At 38.0% G+C, this 27,633-nt stretch overlaps 1 protein-coding gene across 9 annotated transcripts in view; it reads right to left on the bottom strand.

Moving 5' to 3' along the window:
• Nucleotides 1-444: 444 nt before the first annotated feature.
• Nucleotides 445-27,633, bottom strand: part of LOC114647307 (sorbin and SH3 domain-containing protein 1) — a 155,943-nt gene continuing 128,754 nt past the window's right edge. For all 9 annotated transcript variants that reach the window (XM_051923346.1, XM_051923347.1, XM_051923349.1 and 6 more), the window contains 7 exons: nucleotides 23,351-23,947; nucleotides 15,632-15,766; nucleotides 14,853-14,951; nucleotides 12,417-12,476; nucleotides 8,048-8,106; nucleotides 5,787-5,893; nucleotides 445-2,017 (listed from right to left, as the gene is read on the bottom strand). In XM_051923346.1, coding sequence (XP_051779306.1) covers nucleotides 1,950-2,017; nucleotides 5,787-5,893; nucleotides 8,048-8,106; nucleotides 12,417-12,476; nucleotides 14,853-14,951; nucleotides 15,632-15,766; nucleotides 23,351-23,947 — 1,125 coding nt within the window. In that variant the 3' untranslated portion in view covers nucleotides 445-1,949. The remainder of the gene's footprint in view (nucleotides 2,018-5,786; nucleotides 5,894-8,047; nucleotides 8,107-12,416; nucleotides 12,477-14,852; nucleotides 14,952-15,631; nucleotides 15,767-23,350; nucleotides 23,948-27,633) is intronic.

Genomic DNA, 27,633 nt, shown 5'->3' on the forward strand with positions numbered 1-27,633 from the left:
TGGAACTGCCAAATTACGCCATAGCTGTTTCAAAGGGTGGTCCTAGTCTACGGAGCTCCATTATGACTGAAGAATCGCCTGCTCCATCTTTTGCTTTGTAAGCCTGTTCTTCAAGATAAACTGCTGAACTGCTTTCCATGCTTTACTGTGTCTTCCACCTGTGTCATATTCATTCTTGTCCATGTCCAGGCTTGACAAATATTGCATTCATTATTTTGACGGTTGCCCAATTTTCATTTCTCTTGTGCTCAGGGGGTTTTCTGTTAATTGCACTATACACATTCATTGTAAATGACTTTGATAAAAGTATAAGCTTGAAGTGGTCTGTACGTTGGAGCTTGATAAGCGTTAAGTAGTATTTACTCCAGCAGGTAACTGTAACATGGCCATTAAAACCCAACACACACACACCACACACACAAAAGACACAGTAGTTAGTCAAAGCCAGTTGAATACAATTTATTGAATATTGCATAATATGGGAAATAGCAACCACAGCAGTAAATAGATGCTCGTTATTTCTTTAAGTTAATGTTATCAAATCATAAAGCACTGCAATTAGAAAACATTCAACACAAAAGCTGCAGCTGGTGTTTTTAGTGAGCTGCAGCTAACAAAAGTGTTAAACAAAATGTATTCAAAGTGCTGGGTATATACAACAGCGTCAGGCTGGGAATTTCATACACTGCTACAGGTGACAAATACAATTGTGGGGATGTTTAAAAACTATGAGAGAATAGGACAAATCAAAAAGTAAAAACAAAAGGCAAATAAAAAACTGCAGAGTCCAGTCAGTCTGACGTATGTCTTTGTCTGAAGTCAGTAGTGCACGTGGCCTTGTGTGCTAAACTTTATTGTGTGAGGTGTGCTTTTTAAAACTGTGAACTCAGACAGGCCCATCTCTGCCACGCTTTTAGCAGTGAATCCCCTTACTCCCCCCATTTCATAAAACCCTTTATTAAATTATTATTTTTTTTCTATACAGGATAAGTACACATTCTGTACAAAAGCAAATGTACATATTTACATCATGCTCTACCAAGCGCGCTTCTCCCACTCCACACTCGCCCTGGGAGAGTGTGTTCATCTCAAATGTGCTAAGCTCAAGCTAGAAACCGCGGTGCTGATAGTATTGTCTGCAAACAGTTCATTTTGACAAATTTCTCTTTAATAAATTCTCTCTAAAAAAAGACTTAGACATAAAAATAGGCTTTCAATTGAATATTACTAAATGCGTCGCTCTCCAGCGAGTTAAAAAATAGCTTTGACTCTGCATTAGCTTATGCTCCTCTTCAAAATCCTGCAGGTTAGAACTAAAACACAGTATCAGGATGGAAGCCATTTTTTTGTTTATTTTCTGAAGTGTTTGTTACGGTTACAGCTGGGTCAAGGTTCAAGAGTTGCTTAATGGCAGTATGTATTGACAGCAGATAAAGGCGTCTCAAAGGATACCCTTCTGGCACCTGTTAAAGCATCTTACATCTGCAACAAACCTTCAGTCATGGAGTTGGCAAGCTGGACTTTTTGCTCCACAGATATCATCATTCTGCCAAATTGTCTTAATGTTAAGAGTGATAGTTCGCTTCCCCCAACAACAAAAAGACTCGAAAATCCTTCTGGCTAAGGCTCGTCTACATTCATACACCCTATTTAACTAAGGCCGACAGACCAGCACATGAAAGCAACGCTGCCATCCTCCTGCTTCTCCTTCAGACTGCAGTGCTATCTGCTGCTGTATTAAAGCACCTCACACCATATTGACACATGCTTCAACCTTTTCACTCTTCCCAGTCCATCTTGCCAGTAAAGAAAGACGCTATTGTAAGTGCATTTTTCTTTTTTTTTTTTTTGAAAAAATAAAGTTACCATAACTATACTAAATAAGCTTTATTTAAATATTTGCCGATACTGCAGTGTGCTAGTTAAAAAGTCCAATAGAAAGCTGTGTTTTATATCTGAATGGGCTTCACATAGTTGCCAGGAAAGGTGCCAAACTGTCTTGTTCTTCTGGAAGTACCTAAGTAGGAGGAGAAGAAAAAGAACATACTTCAGATGAAATCAAAAAGTAAAGGTTTCACTCCCTCTGCACGCAGAAATCTCAGTGGTACAATCCTGCAGCACAGCGTCCATGTTCATTTGACCTTGGCTTTAACTAGACTAATGGCTGAGGGCTGCGCCACGCATGTTTGAATTAACCATAAGGCACTGCGAGCATGTTGTATTGTGTCAGCTTCAGTCTGTTGCAGTTACCACATAATGTTCAAATTGCCTTTACGTTTTGATTTACCCTCGTAATTTTAATGGTAATTTAAGGTTTGGATTAATTTCTGTATTGGTTGATCACACCTATCATGTATACACATTTGAATCAATCTTAATAAACTGTTTGTAAAATTTCTTATGTTTCTACTCTTGAACCTGAGGTGCCTGACTTTTGGCTATGGTATGCTAGAAGTTTCAGACATTGATGGCACCCAGCAAATGACAACTAATGATCTATCTCACTGACCTCAACAAAACGGCTCTCATTTGTCTGATTTATTTTTGTTGTTTTAATGGCTTTAATAACTTTAATTTTTTTTTTTTTTTACAAATTCACATTAATCCTAGGACTAGCCTTCTTCATGTCTGTGTGCTGTTTTGGTAGACTTTGCCACTCAGCAAGTCAAATTCGGGCAAAACTCACCTGGGATGAGTTGAGAAGGGAAGAGTCGTATTATTGGAGTTGTAGAGTGTGTAGAAGGTACTTCTGACAATAGATCTATTACTTGGCATCTGGAACTGTGTCAGTGCTGCTGGGTCTGGGCTTTAGGGTGCCACAACAAATTTATTTTGTAGGTCTCTGCCAACCAGACGGCCAGGAAATCCTGCCTCCCAACAAGGACCCACTAACCAATCTGGTTGGGATGCCCATCCACCCACATCCTTTCACTGAAAGGGCTTCCCGGCCAAGTAAGGAGCCATCTATCCATCCCAGATGGGATGCCACCCATGTTGTCCACTACAGGCTTAAACATGAATGTGGTTAAAAAGACAGTACTTCTAGATAGAAAGTTCCTTTTAGTAACAATAAAATATTTATTCATTGGTTGTTTTATACAAGTAGGGATGCAAGATAGTTATTAACCTTGTTTGTCTATTGCAGGGGTTTCGAACTCCAGGCCTGGAGGGCCGCAGTGGCTACAGGTTTTCATTCTAACTCTTTTCCTAATCAGTGAGTAGTTTTCACTGCTAATTAACTCATTTTTCCCTTCATTTCAATAGCTCTGTTTTTAAGGATTCAGTCCTCTGAATTGATTTATTTCTTCATTAAATAAATGAGACATGAAACGAGCCAACAGATGACCAGCTAAACTGGGATTTCACTCCAACCAGTCTCTTAATGAGAAGCTGATTCTTGCTGTTAATTAAGCCCGTTATTTAATTCAATGGCTTGTTGCTGCTCTCATTCTGCCACAGCAGACATTTCCAAATTTGTTGATTTTTTCTGTTTTTTTCTAAGAACACCATCAAAATGTTTTGGTGCCTTGAGAGATCAGCCTTACTGAGACCTTTCTTTATTTTCAGATATTGTGTGATGGGCACAGGGAGATGGTCATATGGTGGCTTGTTTGATGTCTCATTATTGTTTGGCTACTAATTAAGGAAAAAGACAACTAAGGGGCCTGAGTCAAGTTAATTAAAATGAAGGCAAAAGAAGTTAATTAGCAGTAAAAATGGCTCACTAATGAAGAAGATGGTTAGAATGAAAACATGCAGCCACTGTGGCCCTCGAGACTGGAGTTTGACACCCGTGGGTTAGTGTATTAAGATGAAAGATGTGTGGGCCTGACTTTTTACATAGCGCAGTAGTAGTGCTGCTGCCTCGCAGTAAATAGATCATGTGTTCACATCCTGGGTCTTCCCTGCGTGGACAGCACTTCGAATAGTGAGAAAAGCGCTATGTAAATGTAGAGAATTATTATTACATACTCCTCTTGACTGCTTTTTAGGTGTGTTCACATATAATCCACAAAGCACCTATTGTGGACAGACAGACAGACACAGGCCTTCACCTGAAACAACTCGGCCTCCTGTGGGGCAAATTTGTTGAGATGTGGCACACTTATTCTTCACATAAAATTTGTCCATACAGTTCAATTTTTGTTCAGACGTCTCGAGCAGGTTGTGCTGTATGAAGTTTTAAAATTTTAAAATCTCCCATTGAAAAGCTTTGGCAAATCTGCAGATTCATCTGTCTTAAAATGGAGAAATGTTGTGTGTGACTTCAACTAGGAATTCATTTACTGTTTCAATTTAACCTGAAGAGCAGTTGCATGAACTTGTATATTGTATTTTGTATATTTTCCTGTTATACTCGTCTGATAGCTCCTTGGATGTCCAATGCAAGTGAATCAGATGCTGGGCAGACCGCACAGGCCAACAACTCGCACAGCGGCGCCCTTTTAATGCTTCTTTAGGTAAGTTAACTAATACAGTAGAGTACAAAAAAGTCACTTCTCTAGAAATAAATGGAAGAGGAAGTCCCCACCGCGAGCCATCATGCCAGTAACCTGCCAGGGTGTCAATGTAAACAGCTGTAATATTCTGATTTGCAAGTTATCTTGGATAAAACATTCTGTTAAATAATTAAAATATACTTACATAAACCTACCAAACCTAACCCATGAGTAGTGGAGACTCTTACATCTTCTAAGGAGAGTGCCTCCTGCTATATTTTCTTTAGTGTCTTGTGTCTCCCATCATTAAAAAGAACTTGTTAGCCACACATCAGAGTCTCGGGCGCCATGCACAATCCCAGAGTCACAGAGAGATCTACCGATAGTCCAGTACGTTTTTATTTTTCTCACTCTAACCTGCCCGGGATTGGTTCCTGCCTTGTGCCCTGTGTTGGCTGGGATTGGCTCCAGCAGACCCCCGTGACCATGTGTTCGGATTCAGCGGGTTGGACAATGGATGGATGGATGGAATTTGCCTTCTTTGGCTGTAATTCTATATTAACTTAATATTGTAATATATTTTGTATAGTATACCACTTATGTGACAACCAACTTTTGTACAACAAATAGACTTTATCACAGAATTGCCAATGAAATACAATGAAGAAATAAGACAAGCACTGCATTCTCCACTATCTGCTTATCTTATCGAGAAAACATTTGTGGAGGTAACAGCATGTTGAGATCAGATCTTTTATAATCTTATGGCTTTACTATTAATCAATTTAACATAAATTTCATATACAAAAGGAATATGGTTTTTAAAATGCTTCTCTATGGGGTACAAATATAAAACGTGTATTGCCAACTTAAATATTGTGGGACGCTTTGCATTTATTCATTCATTGACAATTACAACTGCACTTGCAGAGCTGTGCAGAGGAGAATGGCAGCTACTGCCAGTGTGTGTACCCAGCTCAATGGTGGAGTCATTCCGTATTTTAATGGGTTGTATGGCTAATATGGAAATACTGTAGACATCAGTGTGGCTTACAAATGAGAATGGAAGCCACAAAACTGAAAATCAGCCTCTGAAATCAAATCAATGTATGTCCTTCAGCAGGTTATTTAACTTGTCTTAATATCCTTAATAAACAGCGCTGGCATCTGAGTTTGTACCACTTAAGAGTAAATACTGATTAAATGACTCTCGTTAAAACTTGCTAACCCTTTATCGTTATAACTGAGTCACTAAATGCATGCTTCCTTTCTATCTGCTTGCTTAACAAAATACTATAAACTGACAGCATTTTAAAAGGTTTACTTTCACTTGCCAACAAAACATACCAACAAACCAGCCATCATCGCACTTTTCCATGACGTTTACAATGTCGCCCTCCCGGAGCTCGAGTTCATCATCGTTCTGTGGCACATAGCTATACATAGCCTGGAAGCTGTAAGACAGAAACACAAACAGTGCTGTTATCGAAGTAGAGTGGCAGAGTCGAATGTGTCCTATAAAGGCAGAAGACAGCTTTTATTTATTCCAATGCAGTCAATCAAGCTGCTTTGTTGATACAAGTTCCACATTTCAGATATTCATGCTGTTAAATTAACAAAGCTGGATTTACTCTGAAAATTTGTTCCTGAGTGACCCTTGTTTCCATTTCATTTAGTTTCTTACTGAGAACATAAATGTATGCTTTCAGCACATCTGATGGAATTATCCTGGTGTTAGTTATATTAAACACTTCTGTGCTTTCTCACTTCATGCAAAGATATGCGCTTATGTTTTATAGTAAAACTAGTGATGGTATCAGTCAAAGGCAGGTAATAGAATAATCAAAAAATATTTGCTATCTCGTGCCCTATATGTTCTTTCAGAGCCTTTCTCTGTGTTCGTGTGTGTCTGACTGTCTCTTTACCCACCAGCACTCCCTTTCTTGAGCACATTCCCGTAAAGACTGCTTCTCGGACTGTCGTTATTTTCATGGTGCCCTTCTGACCTCCTGACCAGTTTAATACTTGCCGTCTTTGAAGGCGGCTCTCTCAGCACGCCTCATACGCCTTTACTCCTCCTCGTGCATCTCACATTCACACTTCCTCTTTCTTGCTCAGAGGGACTGGACACATTATATATTAGATAGATGTTATGAGCTTTCTCAATTTATTAAAATTATTTTTTAAAAAGATTTTTTTTTTCCCCAGCAACCACACTCATATTGAACACTAAACTAACAAACCTAGTATATCTGTAACTCTTCTGACTATTAACAATGGAATTAAGGACAACAAAACAAGAAAATTAGAATAAAGAAAAATCCTACATGAAAAAGAATCAGCAGCCCCGTGCGTCTTAAAAGTTTCATCTGTACTTTACATGTAAATCTTAGGCCGTGTTCGGCTGTGCTGCTGATGGAGAGTAGACGTGATGTCTGCTTTAGCCAGGCATTTACTTAAATATGCTTGTAGTACTAGGGCGGAGTGGTGGCTCTGAGGCTAGAGATCTGCACTGGCAATCGGAAGGTTGCCAGTTCGAATCCCGTCAATGCCAATAGGGACTCTGCTCTGTTGGGCCCTTAAGCAAGGCCCTTAACCTGCAATTGCTGAGCGCTTTGAGTAGTGAGAAAAGCGCTATATAAATGCAAAAAATTATTATTATTATTAGGGTGTTGTACTGTGTTAGCCATTATGAATGTAGTGAGAAGTCAAGAAAAATGTAATCAAGGCCTGAGTTGCCTCGAAAGCTTGCATATTGTAATCTTTTTAGTTAGCCAATAAAAAGTGTAATTTTGCTTGACTTCTCACTTTAAATATGCTGCAATTCATTTGTTTCTGCTGTTTGAGACTGAGAGTCCTAATCCAGACTCTGCGTTCAACCTTGGCCTCCTGTAGTTTCAAGTTAGTATTATAAATAAAATAAATCTTTACAGATATTCACAATTATCCCCCTTCCCTGTCCTCACCCTGCTGTTTACTGGGGTATAATTAGCTGGGTTTCTTTGTTTTGAGTCGTGTTCCTTATCTGTGGTTTTACCATTGCTAGATGGTGTAAAGGGACTGGTGGTCTAAGCAACCGTATACAAATCACTCAGATAACAAATATAAAATAAAGCGGTTAAGGCTCCTTCTGATTACCAATACATCACAGCTTTGCATTATTTATATGATCAAGTTCTGACTTGTGGACTGATTAAAGGAGTAAATTGGTGTAATTTGTTCATTTTTAGGAGCCAGTTAGGCTCAAATATCTAAAATAAATTCTACATTTTTTGGATAGGATAACTTTTATCAATCTATAAAAATCACAGTTTTTTTTAAGGATTCAGGAGAAAATAAGACGACATGTTGCTTATCTAGTTACTTCTTAATTTGAAACACAAAGGCACTAATAGCGATGGGTGGATTTTAGTCCCACCACCTCCTTTATAACTTGCCACATTGTAGGCACTTGGGTCCCATAGTTGCTAAAATTTGAAAAGATTGCAGAACCAATCAATCCTACTGACTCTCTAATGTGACTCTGAGTGAGTCACTTCATACTCTGCATATCTGAATAAAGTAAGTATACCACTGAACTGAGCATATGCTAAAGAATGGGCACTTACACTTCGCTGATGATCTGAGCTCGGTCTGGGGTGCTCCCTCGTTGCTGAGCCTGGGGTTGCTGAGAAATGATGAAAGATTGTTTACTGTGATTAGAAGACACCTTGTGCAGCGAGTCAAAGGGGTGAGACAGAGTGCTGCAGTAATGGACAGACTTTTCTGCAATGTTCATGATTTCATTGCACACCGCTTCCTGAGGAGCCACGCCATGCCACCCCGCACATACATGGACAGTCAGCAAGAAAGAGACAAGGAGTGTAGGAGAAAGGGCATTCCAGATGCATCATGTGAGTCCAGTAAGTAACAACAGCGCAGATCCAGTACCCCCGGGACAGGTGAAGAACATATCCAGAGGTAAGCGTGAAAAAACAGGCGAGACATAGAGAAATGCGTGTTAAATATTCACAAACAGTACAGAAGGGCACAGATTACACAAAGCGAGTTAGAGAGAAATGAATGCAAGACCTGCTGGAGCTCATGCATCCTGTTAATCAAGCAGATACTAAGAAACTGACATACACGCAGGAACCACAAACTTGGTGGAGCTTATCTGAAGCTTACTTTTATTAAGAGTAGAAAGGCTAACAATTGACATCAACTTATTAAGATTAAAAACACTGCAGTACTTAAAAATTATCCACATTTCCTAACAGTGGTTGAAAGGAATTCTAAAGTGATCTGATATGTAATGAGGCAGAGTGGCTCTCTAATGGTTACAGAGCAGAGTTTAGTCCTTACATGTGATCTTAGGGTGTCAAATCATTTTTAGATATGAACTTTAATAACATACTTTGTTGGATTCCCCATTCACTATGAAAGGCATTTTGTAAAATCGGTAACTACTGCTTCGGTTGTTAGTTTTGTCAAAGTAGTTGCTTTACTCTTACATACATGTGTGTTACCGTATCAGAATAAATTCATAACTTGTAAACTCACACAATTCTGACTAGAGTTTTTTCAAATGCAGTTAATGGTGGTTTTACTTTAATTAAAGTCAGAGTTACTTCTGCTTGCTTTGTTTTCATGAACTTAATGGTTAAGACTTTTCTGTCTTAACTTCGTTTAAAATATACATTTATTAAAATTGTAATCCAATGATAAGGCCACAAGGAGGCAATAATCGCCCAAGGAACAGCTTCTCTTTAGGTTATTTTATTTTACTTGCTCTTATTGCTGCTCTTTCTTGTTATTTTTAAAATAAACTATGGACAGAATTCCTCAAGTCTTCACTGCTTGCACTGTTGAATGCAGACTTTAGAATTTCCACACTGATGTCACTTTTCTTTATTATCATGGTAATTATTGAATGTCACAATTTTTGCACCACATACTACATACTGTTCTATAATGTGTTAGTTTTCCTGAGTTGTTGTTTGACATACTAAATATTGTGTAACTGAAATTTACAATTGGATTTTTTATGATGAGAACATAAACACAGGAGAGTTCCAAAGTACTTATGAGAAATGACAAATACAACTTGAAGTGACTGCCTACCAGTGTATTATACTCAGAATGCTTGTATTGGACCAGTCCAGTTTATTTTAACTCTCATAAACTAGTATGAATTTAGCTTTTATAAAACTTTAGATCTAGAGGCCAACTTACAACTATGGCAAGCACAGTATTTTGACTTGTGGAGGAATATAAAATGAACTTGGCTGATCTTGTCTCAGCTTTTCACTTACACTGCTTTTATTTTCCTTCTATATATATAAATATATATATATATATTCACGGCATTCGTAGTCTGTGTCACAATCTGATTGTATGGGTGGTTACCTACCAGGTAACGCTTGTGGTTGGCCAGCAATCTGCTAACATCCGCCACGGTGCCCTCAGTTTGTGAGGAGCAGATCATAGAATGGTTGAAATAGTTTACTGTCAAATAAATATATATTCGTAGTCTGAATTACAATCTGATTGTATGGGTGGTTACCTACCAGGCAAATGCCATGAATGTAATTACCCCGATGTACAAGCTGTCAAATGAACGAACCACACGGTGTGGCGCAACGTTAAAGGCTTCGCCTCTGGTGCTGACGTCCGAGGTCCGATTCTATGAGTAGTGATGCTTTGTACATTGCGTTTTTTATTTTCATTATACATCAATGTTTTATTCATAATCATTTAAGACTGCAAGGAAGTCCATGGCATTTTAAAATGTCTGCTCCGCTGCATATCACTTAAACTTAAAGAAGTTTGGCATCTTTCAAGTTGAATTTATTTCTTCAGAATCATGGTATATAATAAATGGCCTCATAAATTTTTGGTCTTATGTAAAGCATTTTATTTTATGTATAACTTTAAAGAATACACTGTCCCTCCAGTGTAAGCCCTGATGTAAGCTGCAAGAACAGGTGAGGTATTTTTAAAATTTATTAAAAAAAAAAAAACTTCACTCTTCAGAATGCAATTTTATGTGACCAATAAATAAAACTTATCCTTGAAGTATAGATTCTTGTAAATTAAACAAGCAGGAACTCTGCAGTATAATTAATCTTTGTTACTGGTTTCTGCTGTACCTTATGTGTTCTCTTTAGCCTCTTTTTGTGCTATGGCTATGCCTGATGTCACAACTATTTTCATCAGATTATCCAATCTAGTAATGGAACAGGGCTCTACGAGTGACTGTACCCTGACATTTGTCAGCCACTAATGATGTTCTGGTGTGTTAATGGAGTATTGGGTGGGTGGAATAGCAAAGGGCAGATGGGGTCCGGCTAGATCAGTGTTTCCCAACTTCAGTCCTGGGGACCCCCTGTGGCTGCAGATTTTTGTTCCAACCAGATTCCTAATCAGTGAGAACACCTGGTAGCGCTGATCTCATTTAATTAGCTGGTATTATTTTTCTCTTATTCTACATTCAGAAAAGCACAGCAGCATGGTTTTTACATTTATACGACATTTTGAAATATTTCTATTTTTGCTACAGATTTAAATGCTTAACTCTCTTTTTTTGATTTCACTTTATTTTGCTCTTTCTCTGTGCAGTTTTCCCCCTTTCATTGAATCTTATTAATGACAATTAAAAATGAGCAGAGCAGACAAGCAGGCAGACAACACTGAATAATCAAAGGCTGCAACTACTTTAGCGTCAGGCCCACTAATTAGTAAATAACTGATTAATTAAACAATTAGAACACCTAGAAAAGTAGAAAGAAAATCAAGATGAAAATATTGTTAAAAAGAAAAAAAATACATTATTCCCATATTACGGCTTGGTACATTTTAATAATATATATATATTTACCAAACTTAGTTTTCTAATTTCTATATTGTTCCCAAAACACAGAACTTGGGAAATATCAGTTCACTTAATTAGCCCAGAAGTCCAATTAAAAACAGAAGCTGGTTGGAACAAAAACCTGCAGCCACAGGGGGTCCCCAGGACCGAGGTTGGCAAACGCTGTGCTAGGCTGACTTTTTGCTTTTCTCTTATCTGCTATTGGATTGTTTTGGTGCTTTGTATTAATAATATTCAAATTCATAAATAATAGCTACAAATATTAAGAATTAATTAAACAAAAAGGTATATGTATATATTTGCATGTTTCTATTAATATTACTTTTTTTAAATGAACTTTGCTTGGAAATGTAATTGTCTTCAGGAAATCCTAGAGCAGTGGAAGAAGACAAGAATTTAAATTCCATTGACTGGCTTCATGTTTTGAAAGTAGTCACTGAGGTGGGAACAGTTTTACTCTCCTGTCTGTTTAAATGTAAACAAAATAATAGATAAAAAGAGACTTTAGCATTTTCACTTATGTATTCATACAATATACAGTCATGTGTAATAAGTACATGTTTAAAAAGACTAGGTAAGAGAACTAGTTTTATGAATAAGACATTATTTTTCCAAGACATATAATGATTGCATTTCTAGGTTCCCATTAATATTGGGGATTACTTGCAGATTTCCATCACTATAAATGTAACTTCTCAACATTAATTAACGGAAGGCGAGTTACTTTATTATTACAGAACAGACAAGGAGCTATGATGCATGAAAAGACATGATGTCACCGTATCTGCTATAAGGTTGATATATTTATTTTTGTTTTTTCTAAACTGAATATTACTCTTTATAATTGCACAGTCCAGTTGCATGTCTCTCACACCTAAAATATGCTAAAGGACAAAAGTTTGTTTAAAAAATAAAATAAATACATAAAAGATTTATTTTTAACATTTTGGAGGTTAAACCCTTTGCAAATGCAGGGGCTGTTTTTTTCTGTCTGATGTTTGTATTTAAAAATAAAGAGTAGCAGGAAAATAAAGTTAGACAACAGGCCTCTCGAGTAAGTGCATGCTGAACTTCAGTACTGGGACTGTTTATAAAGACCATTGATATAAAAATGTCTCTCTTACCACATAACTCTTTTCAGAGTCTGTGAGATCAGGTCCTGTTCTCAGTGGCTGATGAGAAGGCTGGAAGTCATCAGGCAGGTTGTAAGAGAATAAGTTTAGCAAGCGTTATTAGAGTCCAGAAAGGTAGCAGGAAGGACACAGACACAGTGATTATACAGAGGAAAGCATCACAGGAACATAAAGGACACAGGCCACAGAGGTGGGATATCTGACAGAGAGACGCAGGCAACACTGAAATGGAACAACCATGCAGAGAAGCACGGAGTGAAATCAAAAAACAGAGACTGAGGAAACAGACATTCTTACACTCACTACCTTGTCCACTCCATAACTGATAACTCACAAAATGAAGCACAGAATAAAAACTGTAGCAAAGCAATTTTTTCGTTGATAAGTGGGGCCTTAACTACAATATCTGGTTTATGACTCAAATGAAGTTCTTGGCTACCGAGTAGCCCTCCTCACTGATATTAGGCTTCACTGACTTCAAAATAAATTATCTGCTGCAATTTTATTATTGGGCGACATGGTGGCGCAGTGGTAGTAGTGCTGCTGCCTCGCAGTTAGCAGACCTGGGTTCGCTTCCTGGGTCCTCCCTGCATGGAGTTTGCATGTTCTCCCTGTGTCTGCGTGGGTTTCCTCCCACAGTCCAAAGACATGCAGGTTAGGTGCATTGGCGATTCTAAATTGTCCCTAGTGTGTGCTTGGTGCGTGTGTGCTGGCGCCCTGCCCGGGGTTTGTTTCCTGCCTTGTGCCCTGTGTTGGCTGGGATTGGCTCCAGCAGACCCCCGTGACCCTGTAGTTAGGATATAGCTTGTTGGATAATGGATGGATGGAATTTTATTATTAAAAAAAAAAGTCTTGGAGGCATATAATGTCATGAGTGATGCAATTGTTATACTAAAAGGTCTCCTGATGAAACAGAATTGTGTGAAACTACTGGAATTCCAGCCAGTCAGAAACGGGAGGTTATTGGGGTCACAGGAGGATCCACCTACTGAGCAGCCCGCATCTTTGGATAAAGAGAAACTAGTTGATGCAGCCTGGACATCATGTGGACATGCTGGGGGGATTATATTTCAAAGCCTTTCTAGGACTGTATTTGAATTCCCCAGAGGAAACTTGAGAATGTTATGGGGGAAAACAAAACTCTGCTCAGTCTTGTGCACTTTCTCAAAAGATCAAGCGATGAAGAAAAACAAAATAATGGAACAGTCTAATAAGTCTGTCCTAATGCAAACCATCCAAGAACATCATGTCTCTCTCCCCATTAGAGCTATGATGTCACAAACTCAACTGAGATTCCTGATAACAGTTGGCTGCCACATGAAAATAATTAAAAGAGTTTAAAAGTTACAGTGAAACCTACTTGGATTAAAGCACAGGCAATTCTCCCACAATGAAAAACTGAGCCAAAGAGAAATTTATAGGGCATGGCAATCTGTTAAGACTAAGAACCTAAATGCTTATCATATAATACCCCCCCGCAAACTTCACAGAAATCCCGTTCTCACATTAAAACATTGTGCTCGAATCTGACAAAGAGCAGACCCTCAGAGTAGTGAAACCCGGCTGATCACAAAACAAGGCAGATGAACTAAAAGGTCTCATTCCGTTTGTAACCTTTATGCTTTAATGACATCCGACATCCACTGAAAACTGTTGTGTGTCAGGCTTTAATAAATAATATACATAAAGATTATCACCTATGAATTATAATTTCAACATTACCGGCAAAGGCTTAATAAACAGAAGTATGATAATGTACAGAACATGAATATGATGATACTGTGGCCACTATATTAGGTTCACCTACCCAAGACACCCAATACACTTCTGACTGAGTTGTACATAAACACTCTAGGGCGTACAGTACATACATTTATGTTGATTGCCACATGCCCACTGACGTACTACTTTCAAAGCCACTTAAATCTTTAGACTTCTGCCATTCTCCTTCTAAATTGCACACATACCCTTCATTGTTAACTGTCAACCTGATTTAAACAGCATGGCTGTCACTGATTGAACAAATAAATAAATTGACCACTCAGTGTGATCGTCACATGTATGCTAAATAACAACACTCCAATAAGCTTGAGCTCTTTATGTGACCCACAAGTAAACACATACAGTAAATCCGTGTGTAAATTAAATAAATGCATACATCCAGCAACTGTCCTTACAGAAGAATTGCCTGGCTCTAAAAAGCGTAAGTATACAAACATCAACGCACACAAGCACAAAGGGCCGAGATAGAGTAGTCTGCACAAAGCCGTATATAAATGTGCTCTGCACATTACCACTGCACGTTCCAAACCTCCATCGTCGCCCAACAAGACAAACTAGCTACCAGATTTTATGATCATAAGGGGCACATTGCTAATGCAGTCCTAGTCACTTTAGTCGTGTTTCTTCCCAAATGCTTACACTTACAGCGTAGGAGTTTGCGTTCATCATGCTTGCTGGAAAGTCGGTGGGCAGAACAGGACTTCTTGAAGTCACACCTGGGTAGATGACATCGTTTTTCAGGGGCTGTCCAAAGAAAGCACAGTTGTTGATATAAATTAGTACATGTGTCACAGTAAGCTTTACAACAAACCTTACTTTTCATTTAGTAATCCAAGTCAACACAGGGATATTAATCACACATTTATTTGTTAAACATGGATATAACAAACAAAAACAGCAAGTCATATACTTTGAAACAGGGAGTTTTCTTTAAATATTTGACAGGCAAAAGAACTTCACTGGGTGTAAAGGAGGGAATTCATTTTGGCTGCACGTGTGCTGGGCACATGACCCTTGTGATAATCCTGTACAGTGAGGCAGAATTAGAGATGGTTTCCACTATTGCTGTTCTCGGAAAGATTTTCTGGATTTAACTGGACAGCAATTTAATTTGATCTTGTCTTTAATAAAGATGTAAGATAAATTCACACCAATACTTCAGGTAATCTGGTGATATCAAACGGACAGCAATCCAGATAAAATGTTTATAAAGGGATGACAAATTTCACTATGGGTTTTCACCATACGTTATTATACACAAACTATTCTCCAGTGAAACACCAGTAACAATCAGCATTATCAGTGTCATGTGGCCAAGCAGTCCAATCATATTCCACATAGATATTAGACAGGACTTCCAGCGAAATGTTGTTAATGTAAGATGTTTATAAATGAAGCTCAGCTGACTGCAGATGCTTAATTACCTGACAGATGGTGCTCCCAGCTCCGACTGAGGGCTGAGGTCTGCTCTGTGTGGCAGAAGTTTGGAAATAAGTCAGAGAGAAGGACTTTGGTGGTGGCAGAGGAGGGCTATGGCTTTCTCTGTAATTGCCAGCATTCTTCAAAGTGGTGGGGAAAATAAAAAAAAAAAAACAACAAAAACAAACCAAAAACGAATTATAGCATGCTTTACAACATTTGTTTATTCACTCTCACGCTGTCAAGACTTGATTTTCTTTTTGGAAGTATTTCTTTAATATGAATCTATTTGGGAATCACATTAAGATGGGTGTATTCCAAAAATTACTTGGGATCACGCTGGATCTGAAGGTTAGCAAGTTAAAAAGGAAACATTCTGGTAGTTCATGTCCATGCAGGAAATGCACTTGTAAAGTACTTGACGATAACTGCAACAAGTAAAGATTCCAAATCATTCCAGTTTCACCTGATGAAGCCAGTCTTCTGACTTGCAGTCCTTTCAAAGAGAATCGTAACAACTAACAGTCGCTTTTTGTGTGGAGCTGGTCAGCAAAAACACGCCACTTCTTTGCTCTTGTACAGAAGTTGGCCTTGATGATTGCTCAGCACAAACGCATTTCTGAAGTCCTTGGTTTATGTTGTTCTGTGTAGCAAACTATTATATCAGAGTGGTTTTGGAACAAAGATGAGTACGTTGGAATAGTGTGCTTGTAATTTGTCATTTAAAATGTTAAGCCTATCATTAGGTACTGAAACACACTCATATATATGTATGTATGTAAGTATGTACAGTTGAAACATACTTTAATATTCAATCTGCACATTTGCTCTCATCACGAAATAAAAAGTAAGCCAAAAATCAAGCACACACATTTCATTTGAAGTTTGCTTCTGAAGAATTACAAGTTAAGTGCCATCAATTCAAACATTGTACCTTACAGTATGTCCGCACTAGAACTGTAGTTTGGAGAATCTGCTTAGATGGGAATGAACTGGGCAGGAGTGACAACTTAAAGCCCTTCTTCTCATTTCTTTTACACAAAGACGGAAGACCCGGAGTCAATGTACAGATGAAAACTATTATTATGAACTTATTTTCAAGAATACATATTTGTATGACACAGATGAGTGTGTGTCAGTCTTTCACTTGTAGACTGGAATCAATGACTTTATTATAATTTAGCATTTTACTTTAGCCAGGTTACCTTTAGCCGCTGAGGATTAGTTTTCCCAAACAAGATATAATTCAGCAGTAACTAAGTCTTAATGTCAGTGTAGTTATGGTTTCAACTGCTGTGGCCATGTTTATACCAAATCCTTAACAAAGATGACAACACAGAGTGCACAGCCTTTTTCCTAAAACATCTAAACTTGTGATTTGGTATCCTCAGTCTGCAGGGGTGCTTTCACCTTACGTGTATCTTCATCTCTTCCTCCCAGTCTCCCTCTGTATTACTTTACTGTGTGAATTCTCACGGCATCTTTGAGACAAATTTCACCCATTTTTTTTAAATTTTAAATCAGTAAAAGAGCACCCAACATTTAATCTGTTCAGGATGAACTTGAATGACTTTTCCTACATTTCCCCAAATTAACCAGAAGTGTAAAAAAAAACAAACCTGAAACATTCCATAATTATTATAGCTTCTAAGAGATGTTCACCTTGCTGTGTCTTTTGGGTCAGTTTTGAGCCACCATTGACATTCATTTTCTGTTGTATTTACAGTTTGTTTGTTCACAATCCATTAAAACATCCTAAAAGTAATAGTTTTAGCTCAGAAATCTGAAGGATTTTCAAGTATTGCACCCTAAATTTACAAAAGGCAAAAACTATTTCAAATGTCACATTTTTGAACACTGACATTTTTTGGGTCAGTTTTGACCCACTACTGACTTTAATGGATTTTCCTCAGGATTTTAGGTGCTTTGTCTGTTCACGACCCATAAAACATCCTAAATGTCATTTCTTCTAAACGTTAGCATCATCTCTGCTACTTGATTAGGATGGCCAGTCAATATAAAATAAGTTTATGGTTAAAAAATCTGACATCAAGGGCACCTAAAACAGGGCATCAGAGTCAGGTCAAGAAAGCATCAGCACTTGAAGACATTATGAGAGTTAATTATACTTCTAAAATCTTGTATATGTTTTAGAAGTGTTCTGTAGGATGTATTCAGTTAGTTGTACTGTAATCAAATTCTGTTGGCCTTTCACACAAAGGATGTAGGTGGAAGTGCTATAAAAGATGTCAAGGAAATTGTCACAAGCAAAGAATGGATAAAAAACAAACATATTGCACACTTAAATATGATAGATTAATAGAGAAGCGGAATCCTTATACACAGAAATAGGTTTTAAATCTTTAAAGAGAAGTCTGACGGTAATGTCAAATATTTGGGGAGGACAGGAAAACAAGAAACTCCAATTAAGCTGGGAAAAAAAATCAAAAATCTGGAGGGGCTCCAAGGCCAAAGGACTGCCAGGCCTGCACTGGGAATCCATCAGCATAGTTTCATGTTTTCATTTTGCATGGATTTCACTTGTTTTCTCTCTGTAGGCTACCATCACTGTAGCTCTGATAAAGAACTCTTTAAATTAATTTGTATCTTCTAGAGTATGTCTTTGGGCACATTTGCAAGTTTCTGGGTTCAACATTGGTTTCCAACTCCTTCCCTATCCATAGGAAATGTGTGATTATTACATTGTGCATTGACCAAATTGGAACTTTCATGTTTTAACTATGGTAGTTATCAGCTAAACACATGAGTGAAAATACAAAACAATAAAGTAAGGATTCCATGTTTTGTATACCAGAGAAAGCCACTTGTACCTAATGAGCAGCAGTTTCAAATGTTGGAGGGACAGTGGGAGTGCGGTAGAGAAAAGGAGGTTAAGTGAGACTCAAACAGTGAGAGAAGGCAAGAAAGTGAGAGTGAAAGAGAAGGACAATGAATTAGTGACCGCGAGATTGTACAAGAGTGAGAGAAAGCTGGTGAGATGAGACAACAAAGAAATAGCAAGATTAAGTAAGAGTAAACCAGAGAGTGAACAAGAAAGTGACAGAGAATTAGCAAGAGAGAGGGAAAGGGACTGAGAAAGAGGCTACGAGAGACATTTTAGGTTAAAGATGTTCATTTCATCAGACGCTGCACGAAGTGTAATTGTGAGACGATGACATGCCAGTGCTATACATGGGCTTGACTCACACTTTTCACTTATAAACAGGAAGAACAGAAATTTGCCAATTCATACACTTGCTAGTAAGTTCTTTTTTTCTTTTTGCTTTAGTGAACTTTTCTTTAAATCCAAGTACATTACATCTTGCCTCGAAAGCTTGCATATTGTAATCTTTTTAGTTAGTCATTTTGCTTGGCTTTTCTCTTTAAATCTAATAAAGCACAATATATTGTAGGGGAGGCAGGGTAGTGCAGTGGTTAGCAGTGCTGCCTGACAGTAAGGAGTCCGGGGTTCACGTCCCAGGTCCTCCCTGTGTGGAGTTTCTGTGGATTTCCAAAGACATGCAGGTTAGGTGAATTTGCGGTGTGTGTGTGTCCGTGTGTCCGCCCTGTGATGGACTGTCGCCCCATTCAGGGTTTGCTGGGATAGGCTTCCTGGTCTGGATTAAGAGGTTAAGAAAATGACATGACATGACAATATACTGTAAATTCTAAATCCTGTGCCCTAATGACTAGTGGTTTGCGGTTTCTGGCTCAGTGATTCATACAAGTGAACTTCTGAGGTGAAGCAGAGGTGTGTCAATGTCAGCAACAGGTTGACAAAGTGAATTCATTAGCAAACTACAAAAAAATCTATACGTGAAGTAGACTTTGCCATCTCTTTAATGCAGAAAAAAGTTATCAAAATTAATTAGCTAATTCTGGAAATATTCTGTGTGCAGACTGACAAGACACAGCAAATCCATGGCACTATTTAACAGAAAACATAAACAACACTCACATTAAATACACTGTAGGGGTGAAAATAGTGGACTTCTGCTTAGAGGGAATTTTGTGACTTGGTCTTTTACAGCCATTTGTTTTAAAATCGTCCAACAGAATATGTCAGAGTTCTTGTCTCTGGTGACAAATGGAAATACACAAAGTGGCTAAGAATGGTTGATAAACTGTGTGCTTTTAACCAAGAGACTGGAAATGTCAATTCCCTTCAAGGACCATATTTTACTGGATATTATACTGAATGATTTATTGAATGTGATTAACAGCAAGAAGAGGATGGTCCCTTAAGAAACACAGAAATGAAAATAGGCTAAAAATAATTACACAAACTTTTTTTTTGAAGTATGAATACTCACTACCTTTACCCATCTGTTCTATGATACCAGCTTTCCAGAGAAATTACTTTTAACACTCACAGCATTTGCTACCCAGCGATATAAGTAACGAATCCTGTGTGATTAACAAAGACAACTTTGCCTACTGTATTCAATAGTAAGATCTGCTCAAAGAAATTCTACGAGAACAAAATGGTACACAGCTTAACAAGCCAGACACGTGCTGAAAGGGGAATACTGCAAAGGACCACGACTTTGACCTTGAATATGCTCCATGAAATACCTGATTTTCTATTACATAAAATGAAGTTCAGTATTTTAATTCATTCTTGTTTATCACAATGCTGGAGAATGGTGATGTGTTGCATGTTGGTTGGACATTCAAGTAAGAATTTCACTGTATTCTGTACATGTGACAATACTACTGTTAATACTTCTACAATCAAAGTGTCCAAGGAAGAAAACCATCCAGAGCATCTCCTTTTTGCATAGACAAAAAAATAACAATAAAGCAAGCAGCACTTCTCGCTAGGTAGCTAGGAGCAGTAGACAAATCTCACCTTAGAGCAGACACCTCGCTGTGGTGTGGTTCCATCTCAAAAAAGTGGAGAGTGAAAGGTGCTGGCATTTCAGTGTATAAAATGTGCCTCTGCGGTGTCAGACATGAAAGAGGAAACAGTTGCTCTTTACCTGTAAAGCAGCTTGGGACCACCATTTAAAAGTGGCTATATAAAAGTCTGTTTCTTTTCACATTAGGTGACAGAATCTACTTCTGATGTCTGTTGTCTTTCCATTCACAAGGAGACTCCATATTAGGCTCTTTTTCCTGGCAGCAAAGGAAATGCATGAGTGAAAAAAAGGGCCTTTTAGGCTGCAAACCTGAATGTTCCTACTAGAACCGTGTAATAGGTGTCCAGAATTGACATCATTACGACACCAGCTGCACCATAATAGGTGCACTAAGTGTTTTGCCACTGAAAAGCACTAGAAATTGTAATCCACTTTTTCATTAGCTGATTTCCTTTACGGGGGTGCAAGCAAAAGTACTGCTAGAGTGTCAGCCATTCAGATTTCCTCTTTTTTTCTGTTATTTCTAGAAATACATTCCAGATATTTTTTCCAACACAGTCATTCACATTAAACCAATCAATCTTTAAAGATAGCCTCCAATATCATAAAGCTGAAGCTGTAGGCACAAAGGTATAATATTTACATTCTTTAATAACAGTAAAAAAAATATGTTTTCATTATATATTTAAAGGGTGACGGGTTTCTTTCTCCTCAAAGCTCAGAGAATTTTCCATGTGTTTCTATAAATTACGGAGGGTTGGTTTTGTTGTATTTTTTTCTTCTAGTGGTGAAATTCATCTGCCTGCTTGTGCAGTCTGTGCGTTACGATGCAGAGACTGGCATACTTTAAAGATAACCATCTGAAGGTAAATGACTGCTCTCTAGTGACAACTTTGGTGTTGTTCCAGGAAGGCTACGCTTAACCTGATCAATCCTACACTGGAAGCAAATTACACACAACTAAGAAGGTAACAAAATAGAAATGATCTTGTCCTTAGTGAGTTATATTTTTACTGATGTTATGCTGCCAGGTCAGTGAAAATGAACAACCACCAAGTGATAATAAAGTGTGAATGAGAGGCAGAACTGCCAGCTGGCTAATGTGCTGTTATGTTCAAAAAAATGTGTGAATATGAGAGGTTCCATACATCAAACAGCTGGCAAAGAAATATCTATGCATACCAGATACTTCAGAGAGATGAATGTGTCTTCTGCTCTGCAACAGGAAATGCTTATCATTTGCGGCTTGTCTTTCTGATCAGTATTTTGAAAGGAGCTAACCAGATAAGCTAAATGTGGCAGCATTTTTGCCATCATAATGTGTTTGCCTAAGAAGTAATTCCCAGACCCATCAAGATTAATTAACCTGAAGCATTTTACTTTTATGTATCCAATGAAAGTGTGGTTTTATTTAACTTGCAGTCAACTTGCCTATTTCTTTCTAAGTAAAAGCAATTCAAGTGCCTTTTGTAGCATCATTCTGGACCGTGAGTGCTCCCTTGTGGATGCTAGGCACATATGGCGTATCTTGAGTGCAGGTACACACGGAGTAATACAGCTGAAAGCATTTGCTATGCAATCTGAAAAGTCAGAATTTACACTGATTTCAGGGCTCAATTGATTGATGGCTGTAATCCATTTATTGTTTTGATGTGTTTCTTTTTTTCAAAATAGTGTATGTAGTTCAAAGATGTTAAAACTGGTCTATAGGTTCATCAAAAAATGTTAACAGTATGTAATATTTAACAATGTGCAATCTGAAAAGTCTTTTTTTTTGTTTTTACAGTTTTTAGGAAAAATTCACATCATTTCAGGGGTCAATTGACAGTTGTAATCCATGATGTGTCTCTTATTTTAAAACAGTGCATGTAGTCCAATAATGTTATAACTGGTCTATACTGTAGGTTCATTAAAAATGGTAAGTGTGTAAGTCATTCGTACTAAACAGATTTGTCTAATTTCTGGTATATATGATGTATAATGGGTATTTATTATGGAAAACCCCTTATGAGTCAAACTATCAAAAATGAGTGCTGTGTCTGAACAATATACAGTATTTTAAAATTCAACTTATGTACATTCTTTAATATAGTGTGGTTATTAAAACACAGAAACCCATAACATGATAAAAAGGTTTGGTTGTACTATAGGTCTGTATTGGGTATAGTGAAGCTTTAGACATCTAGGAAGACTCCTCATTTCTTAAATATGGGGGGTAAAATGGTCTTATAGTCATGTAAATAAAATAACTTAAATTATTGGAATTACCACAATTTTTTTCAATGTTTGATAATTATTTTTGGACATAGTGCATCCTAATTAATAGAAAATGAACTCCACTTATATGGCAATTTTTGAATCAAGCATGATAAGTTTTAGTGATTAATACAATCTATCAGTAACCGTCAGAGCAAAAGGTAAAGGATGACTTTATATGTTTTCAGAAGTTACATCTGATGCCAGAAAATGGAGGTAGTTGCAATACTTCAAAAACTAAAACTCCAGCATTAAGCAAATAATAAAAACCAAAACAAAAAAATTAAGAAAAATACCAAGGAGCATAAACGAAACGCCACCTCAGAGTAGCCTTTTCACTTTTCAGTGGCTGCTGGGGTGTAGGTGCCCAGTAACTCATTGTAGGACTCCCAGACAGTCATTTGTTTCCACAGCAAACACATGCAGACAGCAAGTGGAGTCATGCAATTCAATGGCCAGTTTTCATTGAACAGAGAATAGCTGTTCAGATTTTGGACATGAAATGAAACTTATTTAGATAGTTCACCCTAAAGTAGCCCAAAGACACAGCAGACCCGCACCTTCATGCAGCTATGGAGCACTCCCATCACACCATGCTATGGATACCTTTTCATTGCTACTCAGTGGGCCTGCCATGCTGAGTGTGTGATTCGTGCCTCCTGAAGCACTCTCCCCATGCACAATATTGAGCAGCTCCTGGCACAGCTTGTCATCTTCAAGCTCAATAGAAAACAGCTTCAGCTCTGGACTAGGGGCCTTGGTGAAATCAGGAGAGGGTGTATGTGAGCTGCTCATGGCAGTTGGTGAATGACATGGGGAAGTGGGTGAATGAAAGGCAAGCCGATGCTCTTCTCCCTTGGGAGGTGTGCAGGTGATGCTGGGTGTGAAGGAGTAGGGGCGTGGTGGGTAAGGTGGAGGTGGGGAGGTGGCAGAGCGTGGTGTGGAGCTGCCAGAAAGGCTATAGTAAGGGATGCTGACCGAAGGTGTGGGACTAGCTGCCGCTGATGGAGAGAGGTAATCCCCACATACAGAAAAACCCTCTGGGAGAGGTGGCAGAGGTGGAGTAACTGCAGAGGGGCTGCCACAAGATACCCCCATAGTTAGGGAAATCCACTCTGAAGTGATAGCCTGGACGTCAGGGGTGACTGCTCTACGTACAGATGAAAGAGGGGGAGTAGGAGAAAGAAGCCTGCTGTAATTAGACTGGAAAAAGGGGATGGGGTAGGAGAGAAAACATAAAAATAAAACAATGTGAATAGTCAGAGAAAATAAAAAAGGAGCAAAGAATAAGAATGGAGAAAACATAAAGCTCAACAAATGAGGAAACAGACCCCCACAGTCCATCCTGGGCTACTCCCTTCCTCCCAGCTCACCAAACAGAAGGACCATTTAATGGCAAATAATTAACATCATTAACAAGGTTGGTTATTCACTACCCAGAATGGACTCATTGTAAGAGACGGACTTTATAGATGTTCATTCTAATGTACTATCTGAAGGCAAGTTGCTCCTGCAACTTGAATATTATACAAAATGAAAGAATGCCACTTCAGACTGGACCACTAACTCACTGTGATACAGTAGTCACAATTTGGAAAACAGAAAGCAATTAGTCTTGAATTGGAAGCTCCTTAATGTAATAAGACAAGCTAAATTGGTAAATACAAATGCAGACATCTGGACATGTCCCTCTCTCATGAGGTTTACTAAGTACTGCATTTACCTTTATTACCTTGTTACTAAGGTTTTTATCAAAGGTGCTTCATTGAATTAGGCAAACTGCAAAGTATGAGCTGTGAGGAGTCGGGGAAAAAGTGCAATGACAGCAGTAGGGTGTAGCACAATGGTCTAAGGGTGCAGAAGTAGATACCGTTGCTGCCATCATTCTCTACTGCCTTGCGGACTGGAGATCTGAGTAAATTTGAGTCCGTTTTCAACACATAACTAGTTGATCAATTAGTAGAATGTAACCATGTGATTCAAATTTAGGGTTTCTGGCAGTTTGTCGTGTTCTTCAGTAGAAAAGTCCCCCTGTCAACTTTCAGTTCAAAGAATCAGAAAAACATTTGTAAAATGTGCCATTCTGTTTTATGGGCTATGAATATATTCCAAATTACGACAAAAATCAATAATAATTCAATGAAACAATGCTCATATCTGTATCATGCTGTGGTCAACCATGTATCTTGCAATGGAATACAATCAGGAATTATAGGTGGCCTATTATACACAGCACAGGTTTAGAACATGGCCAGAAACGTCACTAACTCAAGAAGGAAGGAGAGACGTAGTGAGAACATGGATCCTTGATATCTTACAGATGGTGCTTTATATACTAGCCTTACAGGAAGACAGATACTTACTTCAAACCAATCAATCACACTAAAGCATTAAAACTACAACAGAAGGAATCTTAAGCTTAGAAAAAACAAGAAATGCTGATCATTTTAACTGGCCTGCAGTACACATGATGTTTGTGCTTTAATTAAAAGACATATTATATCTAGCTTCAGTTTGTTTAGATGTATATTTACCTCATTATATACAATGTAGTCTTACACCTATTAACATACCATTGATAATAACACAAAATAAAGAGTTCTGTTGATTAAAACAATTTATTCTTAAGGAGCTGAAGTACAGAACATAATACTGACACCGTACCTATAAATATCCTTTCACATTCTGTTGTGTGACAACATGGAACGTCAATACTTTTAAATGGCGTTTGCTTACTGTGATATACACAACCTACTCCATCTTCAGTAAAAGAAAGCAAATGGAAGTGAACCAGAAAGAAACAAATCAATTAAAATGCAAACAGTGAAAATCTTAATCAAACATTTTGACACCATTGTTTGCAATAACACTTAATGAGCTTAACACTTTAGCACTGGGCACTACAAATGTCCTCTTTTCATATTAAAAAACATCTTTTTAAGTTTTCAACTATTCTACACCTAACTAATGCCTAATGTCACACTTTCATTTTCAACCAAGTAATTGTGAAAATTTCCAGCATGAACAGATGGCCCTAAAAACAAAGCTTAGCACAACTTTTTGTAAGATCAGAGGCCTGAGACTGAACCAACGCAAAAGTGAATCCAAAGACTGTTGGATGATTGTAACAGATGACACTTAAATTCACAGGAAACATTGTAACCTCAGAAATGTGTGTATAGTGATGATGGGTAACACAAGGCTGTTCAGGGAGTCAGTTCACTGTGCTGTTTGTTGGCCTCATTTTTAACAAACCAGGGATGCTATCTTCTGAAAAGTCTGATTTGAAGGGCTATTTATACATTGCCCTCCATAATGTTTGGGACAAACACACATTTGTCCTTGATTTACCCCCCTGCTCCACAGTTTAAAATTACAAATAAAACAATTCAGACATCGTGATTAAAGTGCACACTGCAGACTTTCATTCAAGGGGATTTGCATACTTGTACAAGAAGTGTTGTCATTTGTATACGGTCACCGCATTATGGAGGGCACCATATACATTACAATTTACTATATATTCTGAAACTCACTTACTGCAATTCTTGGATGGCCAAAGCCTGTCTCAGCAGCACAGAGTTACACACACGCACCCTCCCAATGACACTGGGCCGATTATGAATCACCAGTTACCCTAACCTGCAAGTGTTTGGGCACACAGACAGAAAACTGACGTACCCAGAGGATTACCTACACAGATGTAGAGATAATGTGTAAACTCCATGTCCTAACTCACTTTTAAGCGGATTTAAAATATTTTCTTTTTAACAAACATCTCCCCTTTAGCTTTTTGCATTTTATATTACATGTATGTCATTTGAATCAGGTAATTCACAAACAAAATTATATATGGTGATGTAGTGATAACGGAGCTTTGGAAAGTTGGAGGAGGACCATTTTGCTACATTCATCAAATGGTGCTGCTCAGAAAACAAACGTTTGTTTATGAAACATCTGTCAGTAGTGTACCACAGATACCATATGTACATGTAGCTAAATAATCTGCTGAGCTAGACCCTCTGTCAAGTGCAAGTGTGAATGGTTTGCATGGTATGTATTAGAAAATAAACCTGACTTAAATTTGAGCTGACAGGTTAATCAAGGATACAACTAAAAGATATACTGTAGTATGTCACAGAAGAGTAAAGTTAGGGAGTAGAGAATGAAAAACAGACTCCGTGGTGGGCAGTATATGATACCACTCACAATTGGCTTAGGTCAACCCATTATGAAAGACAGACAGCATACAATCAAAAGGCCAATTAAAACTATGAAAGACCTGGACAGTTCATCAAATTGTAACTTAGAGCTCAGGCTCTCCACAGATCTGTTCCATGTAAAAGTTTAATAATACAGCCATTTTGGAAAAGAAAGCACATCATAAATCCTAAAAGGCAAGGTAAAACTTTGTAGTGTGGCACAAAAACAGGAATATTTATGTCTTAGAGAAGCCTATTCAAAGCTAACACCATGAATGAAAGAAATACATAAAGTATCTTAGACAGGACTGTAGGAGTGCAGTGTACTAAGAGCAAGCAATGTTAACAAAGTGAATGTGTTTACAGTATGTACAAACCTGCTAAAAAAATCTATCCCAAGGGGCCTCTATGGGAAAGGGTGCCAAATACTTACTGTTAAAGTCGTTTATCATTACTTTTCATTTCAGTGCATTTTTGTCTTTCAAATAGAAGACATACTAAAAACATTGAAACCAATGAACTTACATAGCTTTTGACAAAACAGCCAAAACATAAGGAAAGCATCTGAAAAGAAAACCACTCCACTGTTAAATCTGTCCATATGTATTATGTATGTAGGAGAGTTCCTGGAAGAAGCGAGTGTGACAGGAATAGACAGCAAAGAAAAAAGAACGGACTCCCTGCTTA

The sequence above is a fragment of the Erpetoichthys calabaricus genome, chromosome 2 (genome assembly GCF_900747795.2).
Source record: "Erpetoichthys calabaricus chromosome 2, fErpCal1.3, whole genome shotgun sequence".
Taxonomy (NCBI): Eukaryota; Metazoa; Chordata; class Cladistia; order Polypteriformes; family Polypteridae; genus Erpetoichthys; species Erpetoichthys calabaricus.